This window comes from Nilaparvata lugens, chromosome 7, assembly GCF_014356525.2.
Source record: "Nilaparvata lugens isolate BPH chromosome 7, ASM1435652v1, whole genome shotgun sequence".
NCBI lineage: Eukaryota > Metazoa > Arthropoda > Insecta > Hemiptera > Delphacidae > Nilaparvata > Nilaparvata lugens.
This window is the reverse complement of record NC_052510.1, coordinates 14,979,400-14,993,617: the sequence shown is the minus strand read 5'-3', so window position 1 is coordinate 14,993,617 and position 14,218 is coordinate 14,979,400. Positions and strand designations below refer to the sequence as shown.

General features: G+C 31.8%; 1 protein-coding gene across 4 annotated transcripts in view; it reads left to right on the top strand.

The window, feature by feature from the left end:
- LOC111052092 (sodium-dependent noradrenaline transporter) overlaps nt 1-9,746 on the top strand; it is a 75,126-nt gene extending 65,380 nt beyond the window's left edge. For 2 of the 4 annotated variants that reach the window (XM_039432139.1, XM_039432140.1), the window contains exons 12-14: nt 707-874; nt 2,425-2,530; nt 4,822-8,259. In XM_039432139.1, the coding sequence (XP_039288073.1) occupies nt 707-874; nt 2,425-2,523 (267 nt within the window). In that variant the 3' untranslated portion in view covers nt 2,524-2,530; nt 4,822-8,259. Of the gene's footprint in view, nt 1-706; nt 875-2,424; nt 2,531-4,821; nt 8,471-9,441 lie in introns of those variants that run through there. The other 2 variants (XR_005571745.1, XM_039432141.1) reach the window with 2 other exon arrangements.
- The last annotated feature ends 4,472 nt before the right edge of the window (nt 9,747-14,218 follow it).

Below are 14,218 nucleotides of genomic sequence, written 5' to 3'. Positions count from 1 at the left end.
GGGTTTATTCCATTTCTCTGCTCCGCATATCCCTCCAAGTCGGAGGTTGTTTCAATTCGGGAGACAGATAGCTCAAGTTTCGCATTACCTTTTTGTGTTAGGGTTACTCTTTATTATCAAGAAATAGAAATAAAAATCGAAGTACCCTTTTTAAAAACATTTACAATCACAAAAATATGATGTGAGTGAAATTTTCTAAAACAAGGGTACTTGGATTTTTTATTTTTATTTCTTAAGCGTCACCTATTTTCTCTCACAATCACTTCAATGATTTTTTTGGTTGCCATGGAAAAATTTGTAATGTGAAATTTTCAGCTTCAATATTATCATCAAAAAATTATATTTGTTTGCTTTTAAAATGTGAATTTGTGTTTTGAAATATGTTTTATTAATTCTAATCTTCATAAAATAGAAACTCTAGAAGTGAAAGTGCAAATTTTTAGTGAGAAAACATGAAGAACCCAATATATAACCTATAAACTTGAGTGTTAATAGGAGATGAGGCGAGGTAGATCATACAATAGGATCTCTTTGCCGATAAAAGCCATATGAATGAATTAATAAACTTCAATTATAAGTGATTGTATAAGTAAAGAATGAAGAATCATTCACACACCAACATTCACAACTTTTGGAATTTTTAAAAATTGGTTCAGAGCTGATGAAATGTTGTGCATTTGAAGATGATGAGTTGGCTTATTTGTAGGGCGTGGTGATGTTTGGCCTGCTGTACCACGAGCCTCTGTCCTACAACGAGTACAGCTACCCGGGCTGGGCTGAGTGGGTGGGGTGGTCGCTCGCCCTCTCCTCCATACTCATGATTCCGGCGGCAGCCATCTTCCAAATTGCCACCACACCTGGATCTCTCTCAGAGGTAACCGACCTCAATTCAGCAACATATTCAGCAACATACTACCTGCATAATTCATTTTCATTATTCAACATTTTCCACATTCCATACATTACAGTATAGAGAAATAGATACATAGAGAAAATATAGCATTAGAACTTATCTCATGGTAAAGATAGTTCATATTCCAAATTTAAAAGTTTGTTCCATCCAAACACAAGAAAATCATAATTTGATGTTATTACAGACTGGTAGGCTTCCTTGTCATTTACAATGAATTGATGCTTTGCTGCCTCGTAACACACATTTCATTGTATCTCTGTTATGCTTTGTCCGATTCTCTTTTTTTTGTCTTGACTGATTGTAAATAAAATTTCCTGAAAACATTTGTTCTTCGTAAATTTCTCTATCTATCACCGTTCTCCCGCAATTTTGGATTGAAAGTTTAAAATGGCCGCCATTTTGAATTTTTGAATTGGACAAAGTTGAATATTTTTTCTACAGTTCATCTCTCTTATTTGAACATACCTACAGATTTCTATAGCGATCGGTTGGAAAACTTTGAAGATAAAAAATGATTCTGTTAAAAATACAAAATGGCTAATATCTCGTAAACTGAGCGTTTTAGGAAAGAAAATTATACCACATTTTCTCTTTGTTTTGACCCTTAGAACCTATTCCCGAAGTTTGGCACTTTACTTTTGGGACACTCTGTATAGCTTTACAGTAGTGAACTACTAGGACTATTGGCTAGAGTTAACAGTGAAATTTGGAAAATAAACGCCCTATGCCATGAAATATCTTCTTATGCTATATTCCTCTATGATACTAAATAGAATCTACATAATCATACATAACACAATTTATCATAAAATATATTGTAAGAACCTATTCGGGATTATGATTATAGTAATAATATTAATTTTGCAAGATGTGGTTAATAGAATAGAATAGAATGACTGCCTTTATTTTATACCTGGGAGGGCGAAGTTAGGGCGCAGTCGGCCCTCTCTTACACTTAACCCTCAACCAGTGTTAATGAGAGACTTACCGAGAGTTAGAGAGAATTAAGGTTTTCAATGTTGTATTACTCTATAGTATTGCATAACTAATATTATATCCTTGAAAGTTATACAAATAAATAATAATAGCCTAACTTTTTTTGATATTTTATTATTAAAAATTTGGTAGAGAGACAGTTCTAGGCTTAGCTTGTAGTCTCTCCCAATCATTGTATTATGATTTCTGCATTATAATAATAAAATAATCATTTTGTATTGAATTGATTCTCTTTTCTAACCATTCATCACGATTTGAAAAATTATTTATAGTTATAGGTTGGTTGTTCTGCGTTCTGATTGGTCTAATTTGCACGATGAGTGTTCAGATTGAATAGTACGAGCTGTTCCAAATTGGATGAAAATTCATTTTATTGGAATATATTATTATATAGGTCTCATAGCTTAGTGATTCATTTGTTTGGTTCCAAATTGGATGAAAATTTATTCTATTGGATTATATCATTATATAGGTCTCATAGCTTAGTGATTCATTTGTTTGATGTTTGATTTCAGAGAATAGCGATCTCTATTTCACCGGTTGAAGAAAGAGAAATGATTACAAGAACCAAAGATGTGAGCAGGTTCAAAGCAAAACATTGGCTCTATGTCTAAGATGCAGGTGAGCTTATTTTTCCTCAATGTAACTATTTGTTTGAAAAAATGTTGTCCTTGTTTTCAAAATTGAATATGATCAAATCAGATCCATACTCATTCCTTTTTAATAAGCGTTATATTGAAAAATGTTAATGGAAAATTTTGAGTTTCAACAATGTTTCAAATCTAGTAAAAAATAAAATTACTATTGTATTCTATACTTATAACTTTAAAGGGATAAAACACTCACATTCTTTGGTGTGGCGACGACCGTTTCGTGCTGGTGTTTCACATTTTCAAGCCAAACAGAAACTAAAGTATTTAAGGTTATGAGGGTGAGTATTCTGTCAGAGTAGGGGTGGAGATGAGTTTTGGCGGTTAATGGAGGAGGATTTAAATGAGTTTGTCAAACAAGGTGTGGGAGGAAAAGTTGATTTGGTCATTTAGAATATTGTTTGGTGTATTTTATATATTTCAAACCGTTTCAGTACATATAATTTTTTGTTTTTGTGAGAATAGTGGAGTATTTCAAGGTTATTGTTTATGTCAGGGTGTGTGTGATCAGTGGAGATAATGTTTTTTGCAAAGGCGGGATGGGAGGATGGGTGGGGAATGGCTCTTGTGTGTTCTTTAATTCTTATATTAAAATTTTCAATACAAGAGCCATTGAAATACTCCACTCTCACAAAAAGAAATTAGATGTACTGGAACAGTTTGAAGTATATAAATACACCAAACAACAGCCAAACAATATTCTAAATGACCAAATCAACTTTTCCTCCCACACCTTGTTTGACAATGAACTCATTTAAATCCTCCTCCATTAACCGCCAAAACTCACCTCCACCACCACTCTGACAGAATACTCACCCTCATAACCTCAAATACTTCAGTTTCTGTTTGGCTTGAAAATGTGAAACACCAGCACGAAACGGTCGTCGCCACACCAAAGAATGTGAGTGCTTTTTACTTTAAAGTAATATAAAATACAATAGTAATAATATTAGTGAAAACAAGATGGATAACCAACAACGAAAAAATAAAAGTTATTATGGAACTTCAATCATGCTTGAGTCGGAAACATTTGCTTCATATTCAAATGAAACAAGTATGATTTTGCAACAAAACCATGTTCAAAAAATGTAAAATATAATAATATCACAAAATCCTCAATAATTTTGATCAGGAGTGAATGATAAAAAATGTAGAATTTCAATATAGATTTCAATTGGCACTTCGTCATCAAATAATCTAAGAATAGTATTATTTTGAACATGAAGAATGACATGGAAGTAATATCCTCTGTTCGAATGAAAATAAAAAAATCAAAATGACAATGCTCCAGTACTATTGACAAATTGTGCAAAGTGAAGGTGTTTTCAACAAGAATATCAATCAATCAAACAATCAACTCATTTATCCCACAAACAAACATAATACAAAATAACAAAGAGAGATATAAGAATGTGAAATGAAAATATTATGTGAATATTCATTGATTATTGATTATAAGCCTTGTAGATTCGATTTATATGCCTTGCCAATATTCGGCACGTCCCCTGAAGAGACAACTCATAACATATACAGAGTGGGTGAAAAGTCCGAGAACGGCTTAATATCTCATACACAAAGGTAATTTGACGGTGGGTGTGATTGGAGATCCTACTCACATTGAAAAACTACTGCACTATGACTTTGGAAATCTGGTCCGCCATCTTGGATCCGCCATTTTGAATGTAACTTTATTTTTTAAACAGGAAGGTGGTCATGCGATGCATGATTTCGATACAGAATTTCAAGAAAAAATGAATGGCAAAACCCGCACATCGATATCTCAAAACGTTCAGAAGATATTCACATTATCAATCAGTACCATGCAAATCAGAAATGAAATACATGAGTGGTATTGATTAATAATGTGAATATCTTCTAAACGGTTTGAGATATCGATATGCGGTTTTCGCCATTCATTTTTTCTTGAAATTCTGTATCGAAATCATGTATCGCATGACCACCTTCCTATTTAAAAAAATAAAGTTGCATTGAAAATGGCGGATCCAAGATGGCGGACCAGATTTTTAAAGTCATAGTAAAGTAGTTTTTTTTCAATTTGAGTAGGATCCCCAATCACACCCACCGTCAAATCGCCTTTGTGTATGAGATATTAAGCCGTTCTTGGACTTTTCACCCACTCTGTATATTGTGAACATGAATAGTATGTGATAGAAGATTCAATAATAATAATTATTAGAAATTAGTAATTGAATAAGATTTTAGAAAGAACGATCTATTTGAATGGTATTTATTATTTTACAGATTGCCGAGAAAAAAATGGGACCATGATTTTATAGTCAAGGATGACAAACAGTATAATAATGACATATTCAATGCAATTTATTCTATTATTGTACAGTGGGCTATCAGACCAGCTCTAATAAATGGATTGAGAGGAAGTTTAACTATTGAAGCCTCCTAAAACGTATCAGCAACTATATATATTATTCGTCAAAAATATGATTGTCAGTATCATATTACTTCGAGATTGTAATAGATGAAAAGGTGAGTATTATGATGATAGATTAACTGGAAAATATGGTAATGGGCTAGTATTGTTAACATATTTGTCGCTTGCATTGTAATGTGAACCATGTAAGGTTTCAAAAGAATGAAGTTAATTCATTGCTATATTTTCAATAAAGATGCCCAAGAGCTATTGTATAATTGTTGTGAGATAGTAAGTAAGTCTAGAAAAGATATGGCTATTGAATGAAATTATTTCATTGATATTTTGAACAAGTTTTATACAAATTGGTAAAAAGTACCAGAATCCAAACTTGTTATGAATGCATTCATGATTTCAAAAACGATGCTATACATCCTGAAAAGCAATGTTTTATTTAGAAGTAACACTCTCCAAAGTTCCATTTAGTAGCCTGCTACTATTAATAATAATTTTTGTTCGCTCTTACATGAATGACATGTAAGTTACTATCAATTTATGTTTGCTCTTACTTGAATTAAATGTAAGTTTATGGTATTCATTGCTTGTATTTTTCCAAAGGAGGTAACATACTATTAAGTATTTGATATTTCATGAAAAGACATCCGAATACTGAATTTATATTATTTTATCAATAAGTAATGCATATATCGCTTAAAATAATTGAATAAGAAGATAGTTTTCAATTTTAATCTGATAGGCTCATAGTTACACCTCTCACACACTATTGTATCATAATTACATACTATATAAGTAAAACTATATTCCTTCTCATATTGGAACTGACATAATATTGTCAAATACATTTTTAAGCTGACCTTGAAGTTACCTTTCATTGGTTGAAAATTAATACTTTTAATTTGCTTAGGTAGAGTACCTTTTAGTATAGTATAATAATTATTATATTAGTTATGCAATTTTCATGGTTAACGCATGAATAAGCTGGTTCGAAATGCCGAAATTATGGCTGAAATATAATGTAAATAATGGATTTCGTAGATGATAAGTTTTTATATGAAATTAGATGAATTCCATAAGTTATATAATACATATGATAATGAGTAAATAATATTCAATAGCCTACAACATAAAGTCTCTGCTTCATTTATTTTTGAAATAATCCACTTGTGTCTAATTCCTTGTGATCAATTTATTATCAATATTTTACCCATGTCTCTACTGATCAACTTACTCAATTTTTTATGTAATAATTTTCAATAATTGAATCGAAAAATGATTTTGGTGTAACCTATTTAATTGAAAGAAAATTAATATGCTCAAATACTTTACACCTTACATCAATGTTAATCATTATCCCCCATTATAATATTTTACATGCAGGTCCAATTCATTATGTCGTACTTAATATTTTTGTTGTTTGAAGCTTTATGTGTGAAATGGTTTTTTCTGACCAATGCAACTCATACGCTTATTATTTCTTTCGAAAGATTTTTTAATTTTTATAATAATATGGAATAACGTTATACATTTTATTGTTAAATAAGATTAGATTATAATAGTAGGATAGTTCCAAACCATGATTAAATGGTGTATTTTCTAGGAATAATATCGATTTGTGAAATCATAATATTTCAATATTATCTAGTCAAATATAAGCAAGCAAAACAATTATTCAAGAGTTAATTATTATTGAAGTGTGAAGATCATAATGTGAGTGGATATTTTGTTAATTTGGGTGAGTTGATGAACATTGAAAGGAATGCCCTCTCAGATGTGTTCTTCACGATGATTTGGTTTATACATTCTAGTATAAAAAGTAATTTTATACTGTTTTAGACTAGCAGTATCATCAGCTAATGTACATGTTAATGCATTGTGGTGAATTTCTAATATAAACTTTTGCTGTACGTCTTATAGCCACAATACAATCATTAATTCTTGCCAAAAAATAAATGATTTAGAGTTGCATAGCCTGTCATAGTCGCAACAATAACACAACAGTAGGATGTTCATTCTATATAGATTAAAATACTCGTGATTAATTAAACGAAGCGTACATTACTCAAAAAACGTAGTCTAATTGTAAGAGATATACGCATTGATATGCAACAAAAATAATTATAAAAAAGCTAGGAGGGTAATTTGTAAATTGAAAATATGAATTTGTAAGTTGAACGGTACCCTCCTATTACAATTTTTTGGTTTGGTGACTCATACTCAAAATAAATATTGTTATAAAATTCGTTGATGGTCTCTGGACAATAATGAAAATTAAGGTTGGTACATTCGATCAAAGTTGGTGGTATATTGTCTTTTAAATTTAATAGTTATAACTCTGGTAACTTTCAAGCTATTGTAATAGAGATTGTATTATACAATACTGCATTGGATCCGTTCCACAATGGTGTTAGATCTAACAACTAAGCTACAATATTGAACAATCTACACCGGGATCTGCATAACTTTGTTAGGACAATACCATTGTCACTCCGAGTAAGAATTCAATAAGTAAAACAAACACCAAACCAAGAAACTAGAAATGAGGGAGTTTTACCGTTATATAACCAAAATTGAAGTGTTAAGATGTTGAGAGATATAAAATAAATATTGTTATTAGTCAGACTTTCTATGAAAAGTATGGATTTGTATACTGTAAAAAGTAAGCCTAATCATTATAGTAGCTTCTCGCACTATTCTCCAAGATGAGATTGTTTCAATAAATTCAAATGAAGCAAGTAATTATTTCTTCTACTTAGACATTGACAAAATGTGGTGAAATTACCAAAATTCATTTGAAAAATCAATATCTTATAATCTTAATCAAATGAACTTTCATTAACATTTTTGGATGAGGTTGAGATTTATGGCTAAAAATTCCTATTTGGTTTCATAAATTAATTTTGTCATGATAGATAAAAATTATGATAGGTTATATGTAATGAACATTGGAGCTCTTACGGACAAAAATATACAATTTACATTTTTCTGAATTGTCAATCACATTCAGGGTAATTCATAGGAAACTAAGAGAGTGTTTATTGTAAGGTGTTCCTCCAAGATTGATATTCTCGTATCACCAGCTTCCATAACATGCGCTGTTATCATTTGCGTGAATTTCTTAAAACTGGCAAAAATTATTAATTGTTCAAACTAAATTTCAATATTATTCAGTATCTAAGAAATTGAAACACTCTTGACTTGTAGAAAATACGTATATTTTTGTATTTACTCACTTGTTGAATTGGCGGATCCACTATTTATGTTACAGTGTAAATAAATAATAATTATTGTTCAAGCTCATAATCATTATTGTTCAGCAGGCTGAACTGTTACATTGCCTAACACGGGTTTCAATTGAAAAATTGAATTATATTTGATATTATATAAAAATACTATCTATATTCATTATAATCAATATAGTGATAAATTGTGTGTTCTAGTAAATTTGTATTGTAACATATACAATTGTAGAGATGAATAAAATACTACAAACTGTTAACAAAATATGTGTTGTTATTTCACAATTATAATGAAAATGGAAGGTTATTTTGTTCAAATTACATTCGCAATGGATCAAATCAATGATCATAATCGAGGGACAAATTTATTACTATCAAAACTGAAGTTGTGACAAATTCATTGATCTGAGAGAAAAGATACAGCGTAAACAGTTTTCTAAATAATTGTATTCATTGATAAAGCATGGGTATATTATTAAGTGGAGTGTCTCTCATACAGTTTTTTTTATTATTTGCGTATGGCTATTAATGGTCTGGAGACCCAAGGGTAGTTCCACCTCGCCGTATATAGTCCAAAGTTCCCTAATGGGAAACCGGACACTAAGGTTATAGTGAGCACAATACTTTAAATTTACACTTTTCACTTCGGAATAAAGTTCATTTATAAAGTAATCATACTGTATTCACAGGCAGTTATTAAATAAAAGAAAAACAAACAGTTTGCAATTTTGCTGGTAAACATCCAAAAGAGATGAACAAATACTACTGCTTGATATTGTCAAAACCACTAATTTTTTAAAAAAATTTGAAATATTATAGTTTAATATTGTATGGAATCAATATTTTACCGTCAAAAATATCAATTTATTAAACCAATTTGATATGTGCTAGTTTCTGTTTTCACACCAGATAATTGTTTTTATAAATTTCAATTTCAATAAATTAGTGGTTTTCACAATAGCAAGTTATCTTCATACAATATGTATGTATGTACACCGCAAAAGCACAGGAAAATCCAAAAAAGTCTTGATTGATCATGATATAACCCCACGATGATGTTCCAATTAGATTTTGAAATCTCTTTGTTAAGGGTCAAATCTCATCTGAGGGTCAAGTTGACCTGAGAATCACAACCAGAAACCGGCAGCCCCGCCAAAATACCTTTTTGTTAATGTGAGTAATTTTCAAGTTTTCTCTTAGAAATAGACTGTTAATCAGTATTTTCTTTCTACCTAGGATGATGCTTTCATGAGCTTCAGGCTTGTGCATGAGTAATTAGACGGATGATGAGAGATGAGTGAACCTACTGCTTTAGGTATACTCCGAACCACCGGAAGCGATTGCATTCAGAGGAGTTTGGCTCTTAAAAGTCCAAGGTCACCCTTATAATGGGAGTAGCAGCGCATGAAGCTCAACTTATCTTATCCATAGCTTATCAGCCGACCACAAAAGTATCAGCCCCCAATCTGCATTATTGAAACCTTTTCATATAATTGAATGAAATGAAATAAAAATATTCTTTAGTGGGCAGAGTTAGACTTATAATTTTAATTATGTATGCTATATAGGCTATATATTGATAATTAAGTGGAAATTAAATTATACATTCTTCATTCTTATTCATTTCATATCATCCCTTCTTCCTTGTGTTTCTGAAAATTGATGAATTTTCTGAAGTAGTGCTAAGCGGGTTGCCTACTTTGAGAAAATACGGGTTGTTAGAAGCAGTACTAGAAGAACTGAGTTCAACAAATCGTTCATAGATGACGCAGCCTGTTAGTGGACCATACCAAGGTCTATAGGAAGAGGTCTAGACACCAATGATTGTGTTCATGGGAGGTTGCGGTACATGTACGATTTCGACCAAGGACACGAAAATGCGTTCGGTGGGAGCTTTTGACAGTTTAGGTACCGGTCGCCATCTTGGAACAGAGTGGAGTGGTGCATGCTCACTTGCACCGCGTACATGCTCACTTGCACCGCTTGAAAAGTATGTTCCACAAAACCGGTACCGGGATCAACGCTTCTTATTGGTCGAGAGTTAAAGCGTTGGTTGTCTGCTGTTTTGTTAGGTTATGTCTTCACATTCAGAGTCTATAATTATACTAAAATAGGATGAGGCGTACGAAGTATTTTATTCCATTGATGGAATTAATTACAGAATAGTCGAAAAGCAAGAAATTCATTCATTATTGGCTGGAAAGTTTATTATTTTTTAGCTTTATCGACTATTCTACTAAACTAAGATGTGTTTATGTTATCTATTAGTCAGAATACTATATTTTGTTGATTTATTCCTAGGCCAGGATCTATCCAGATAAATGTCTGGATAGTAGACATAAATCAAGAAATTTCAATTATTAACATTTTGCTAATATTCCATAAAATGTTTTATTCATTAACACTGATTGCATAGAAAAGTAGTCAAATTTTCATTGATGACAACACAAACCATCATTAATTATCAGAAAAAAAACTTTATAAGGAAAAACATGATTACATTATATATTTTTTTCAAATAATAATCAAATATTATTATTGAATCAATAATAATAAATAATAGCTGGAATGTTCATATATTGATAACACCTTTATTATTTTGTCAACACCGATCTGTAAACGATAAATTTCAAAAGTACGCGCCAAAAACGGTGAACCAGAATTCGATTTTCGTTCGGAGGGAGCAAGTAGTGGTGCACCAGTCACGTGGTTTCTGGTTACTGCTCACTTCGCCGAAGCCGTGCACCGCAACCTCCATGAACACAATCATAATGTTACTTAAGAAGCGGTCATATTGAAGCTATTTTGGCGGCAAATTGAAAAACTCTTGACTTGTAGAAAATACGTATATTTTTGTATTTACTCACTTGTTGAATTGGCGGATCCACTATTTATGTTACAGTGTAAATAAATAATAATTATTGTTCAAGCTCATAATCATTATTGTTCAGCAGGCTGAACTGTTACATTGCCTAACACGGGTTTCAATTGAAAAATTGAATTATATTTGATATTATATAAAAATACTATCTATATTCATTATAATCAATATAGTGATAAATTGTGTGTTCTAGTAAATTTGTATTGTAACATATACAATTGTAGAGATGAATAAAATACTACAAACTGTTAACAAAATATGTGTTGTTATTTCACAATTATTATGAAAATGGAAGGTTATTTTGATCAAATTACATTCGCAATGGATCAAATCAATGATCATGATCGAGGGACAAATTTATTACTATCAAAACTGGAGTTGTGACAAATTCATTGATCTGAGAGAAAAGATACAGCGCAAACAGCTTTCTAAATAATTGTATTCATTGATAAAGCATGGGTATATTATTAAGTGGAGTGTCTCTCATACAGTTTTTTTTATTATTTGCGTATGGCTATTAATGGTCTGGAGACCCAAGGGTAGTTCCACCTCGCCGTATATAGTCCAAAGTTCCCTAATGGGAAACCGGACACTAAGGTTATAGTGAGCACAATACTTTAAATTTACACTTTTCACTTCGGAATAAAGTTCATTTATAAAGTAATCATACTGTATTCACAGGCAGTTATTAAATAAAGAAAAGCAAACAGTTTGCAATTTTGCTGGTAAACATCCAAAAGAGATGAACAAATACTACTGCTTGATATTGTCAAAACCACTAATTTTTTAAAAAAATTTGAAATATTATAGTTTAATATTGTATGGAATCAATATTTTACCGTCAAAAATATCAATTTATTAAACCAATTTGATATGTGCTAGTTTCTGTTTTCACACCAGATAATTGTTTTTATAAATTTCAATTCCAATAAATTAGTGGTTTTCACAATAGCAAGTTATCTTCATACAATATGTATGTACACCGCAAAAGCACAGGAAAATCCAAAAAAGTCTTGATTGATCATAATATAACCCCACGATGATGTTCCAATTAGATTTTGAAATCTCTTTGTTAAGGGTCAAATCTCATCTGAGGGTCAAGTTGACCTGAGAATCACAACCAGAAACCGGCAGCCCCGCCAAAATACCTTTTTGTTAATGTGAGTAATTTTCAAGTTTTCTCTTAGAAATAGACTGTTAATCAGTATTTTAAAAAATTCTTTCTACCTAGGATGATGCTTTCATGAGCTTTAGGCTTGTGCATGAGTAATTAGACGGATGATGAGAGATGAGTGAACCTACTGCTTTAGGTATACTCCGAACCACCGGGAAGCGATTGCATTCAGAGGAGTTTGGCTCTTAAAAGTCCAAGGTCACCCTTATAATGGGAGTAGCAGCGCATGAAGCTCAACTTATCTTATCCATAGCTTATCAGCCGACCACAAAAGTATCAGCCCCCAATCTGCATTATTGAAACCTTTTCATATAATTGAATGAAATGAAATAAAAATTCTTTAGTGGGCAGAGTTAGACTTATAATTTTAATTATGTATGCTATATAGGCTATATATTGATAATTAAGTGGAAATTAAATTATACATTCTTCATTCTTATTCATTTCATATCATCCCTTCTTCCTTGTGTTTCTGAAAATTGATGAATTTTCTGAAGTAGTGCTAAGCGGGTTGCCTACTTTGAGAAAATACGGGTTGTTAGAAGCAGTACTAGAAGAACTGAGTTCAACAAATCGTTCATAGATGACGCAGCCTGTTAGTGGACCATACCAAGGTCTATAGGAAGAGGTCTAGACACCAATGATTGTGTTCATGGGAGGTTGCGGTACATGTACGATTTCGACCAAGGACACGAAAATGCGTTCGGTGGGAGCTTTTGACAGTTTAGGTACCGGTCGCCATCTTGGAACAGAGTGGAGTGGTGCATGCTCACTTGCACCGCGTACATGCTCACTTGCACCGCTTGAAAAGTATGTTCCACAAAACCGGTACCGGGATCAACGCTTCTTATTGGTCGAGAGTTAAAGCGTTGGTTGTCTGCTGTTTTGTTAGGTTATGTCTTCACATTCAGAGTCTATAATTATACTAAAATAGGATGAGGCGTACGAAGTATTTTATTCCATTGATGGAATTAATTACAGAATAGTCGAAAAGCAAGAAATTCATTCATTATTGGCTGGAAAGTTTATTATTTTTTAGCTTTATTGACTATTCTACTAAACTAAAATGTGTTTATGTTATCTATTAGTCAGAATACTATATTTTGTTGATTCATTCCTAGGCCAGGATCTATCCAGATAAATGTCTGGATAGTAGACATAAATCAAGAAACTTCAATTATTAACATTTTGCTAATATTCCATAAAACGTTTTATTCATAAACACTGATTGCATAGAAAAAGTAGTCAAATTTTCATTGATGACAACACAAACCATCATTAATTATCAGAAAAAAAACTTTATAAGGAAAAACATGATTACATTATATATTTTTTTCAAATAATAATCAAATATTATTATTGAATCAATAATAATAAATAATAGCTGGAATGTTCATATATTGATAACACCTTTATTATTTTGTCAACACCGATCTGTAAACGATAAATTTCAAAAGTACGCGCCAAAAACGGTGAACCAGAATTCGATTTTCGTTCGGAGGGAGCAAGTAGTGGTGCACCAGTCACGTGGTTTCTGGTTACTGCTCACTTCGCCGAAGCCGTGCACCGCAACCTCCCATGAACACAATCATAATGTTACTTAAGAAGCGGTCATATTGAAGCTATTTTGGCGGCAAATTGAAAAAAAATCCTGCTCTGCAATCTATCATGGCACAATTGTTAACCTCTTTCTATTGACTTTGCACCATATAGAAACCTATAGCTAATGTAATTTTTGTCTTTTATACTGGTGTTTTTCCACAAACCCCAGTTTGTTCATGGTCAAGGCATCATATTCACTTGAAGGTTGAGTTTGGACACAACTGTTCAAGCTCAACCTGCCTTGAGCATCGAAATCCTGGGTTTTTGTGAAAATGAAACATCACCATTGAAAAAATATCTCATAGTTCAAATGATTGTTTTGTAGATGAACAGCATATCCTTGATAAAATAGGTAT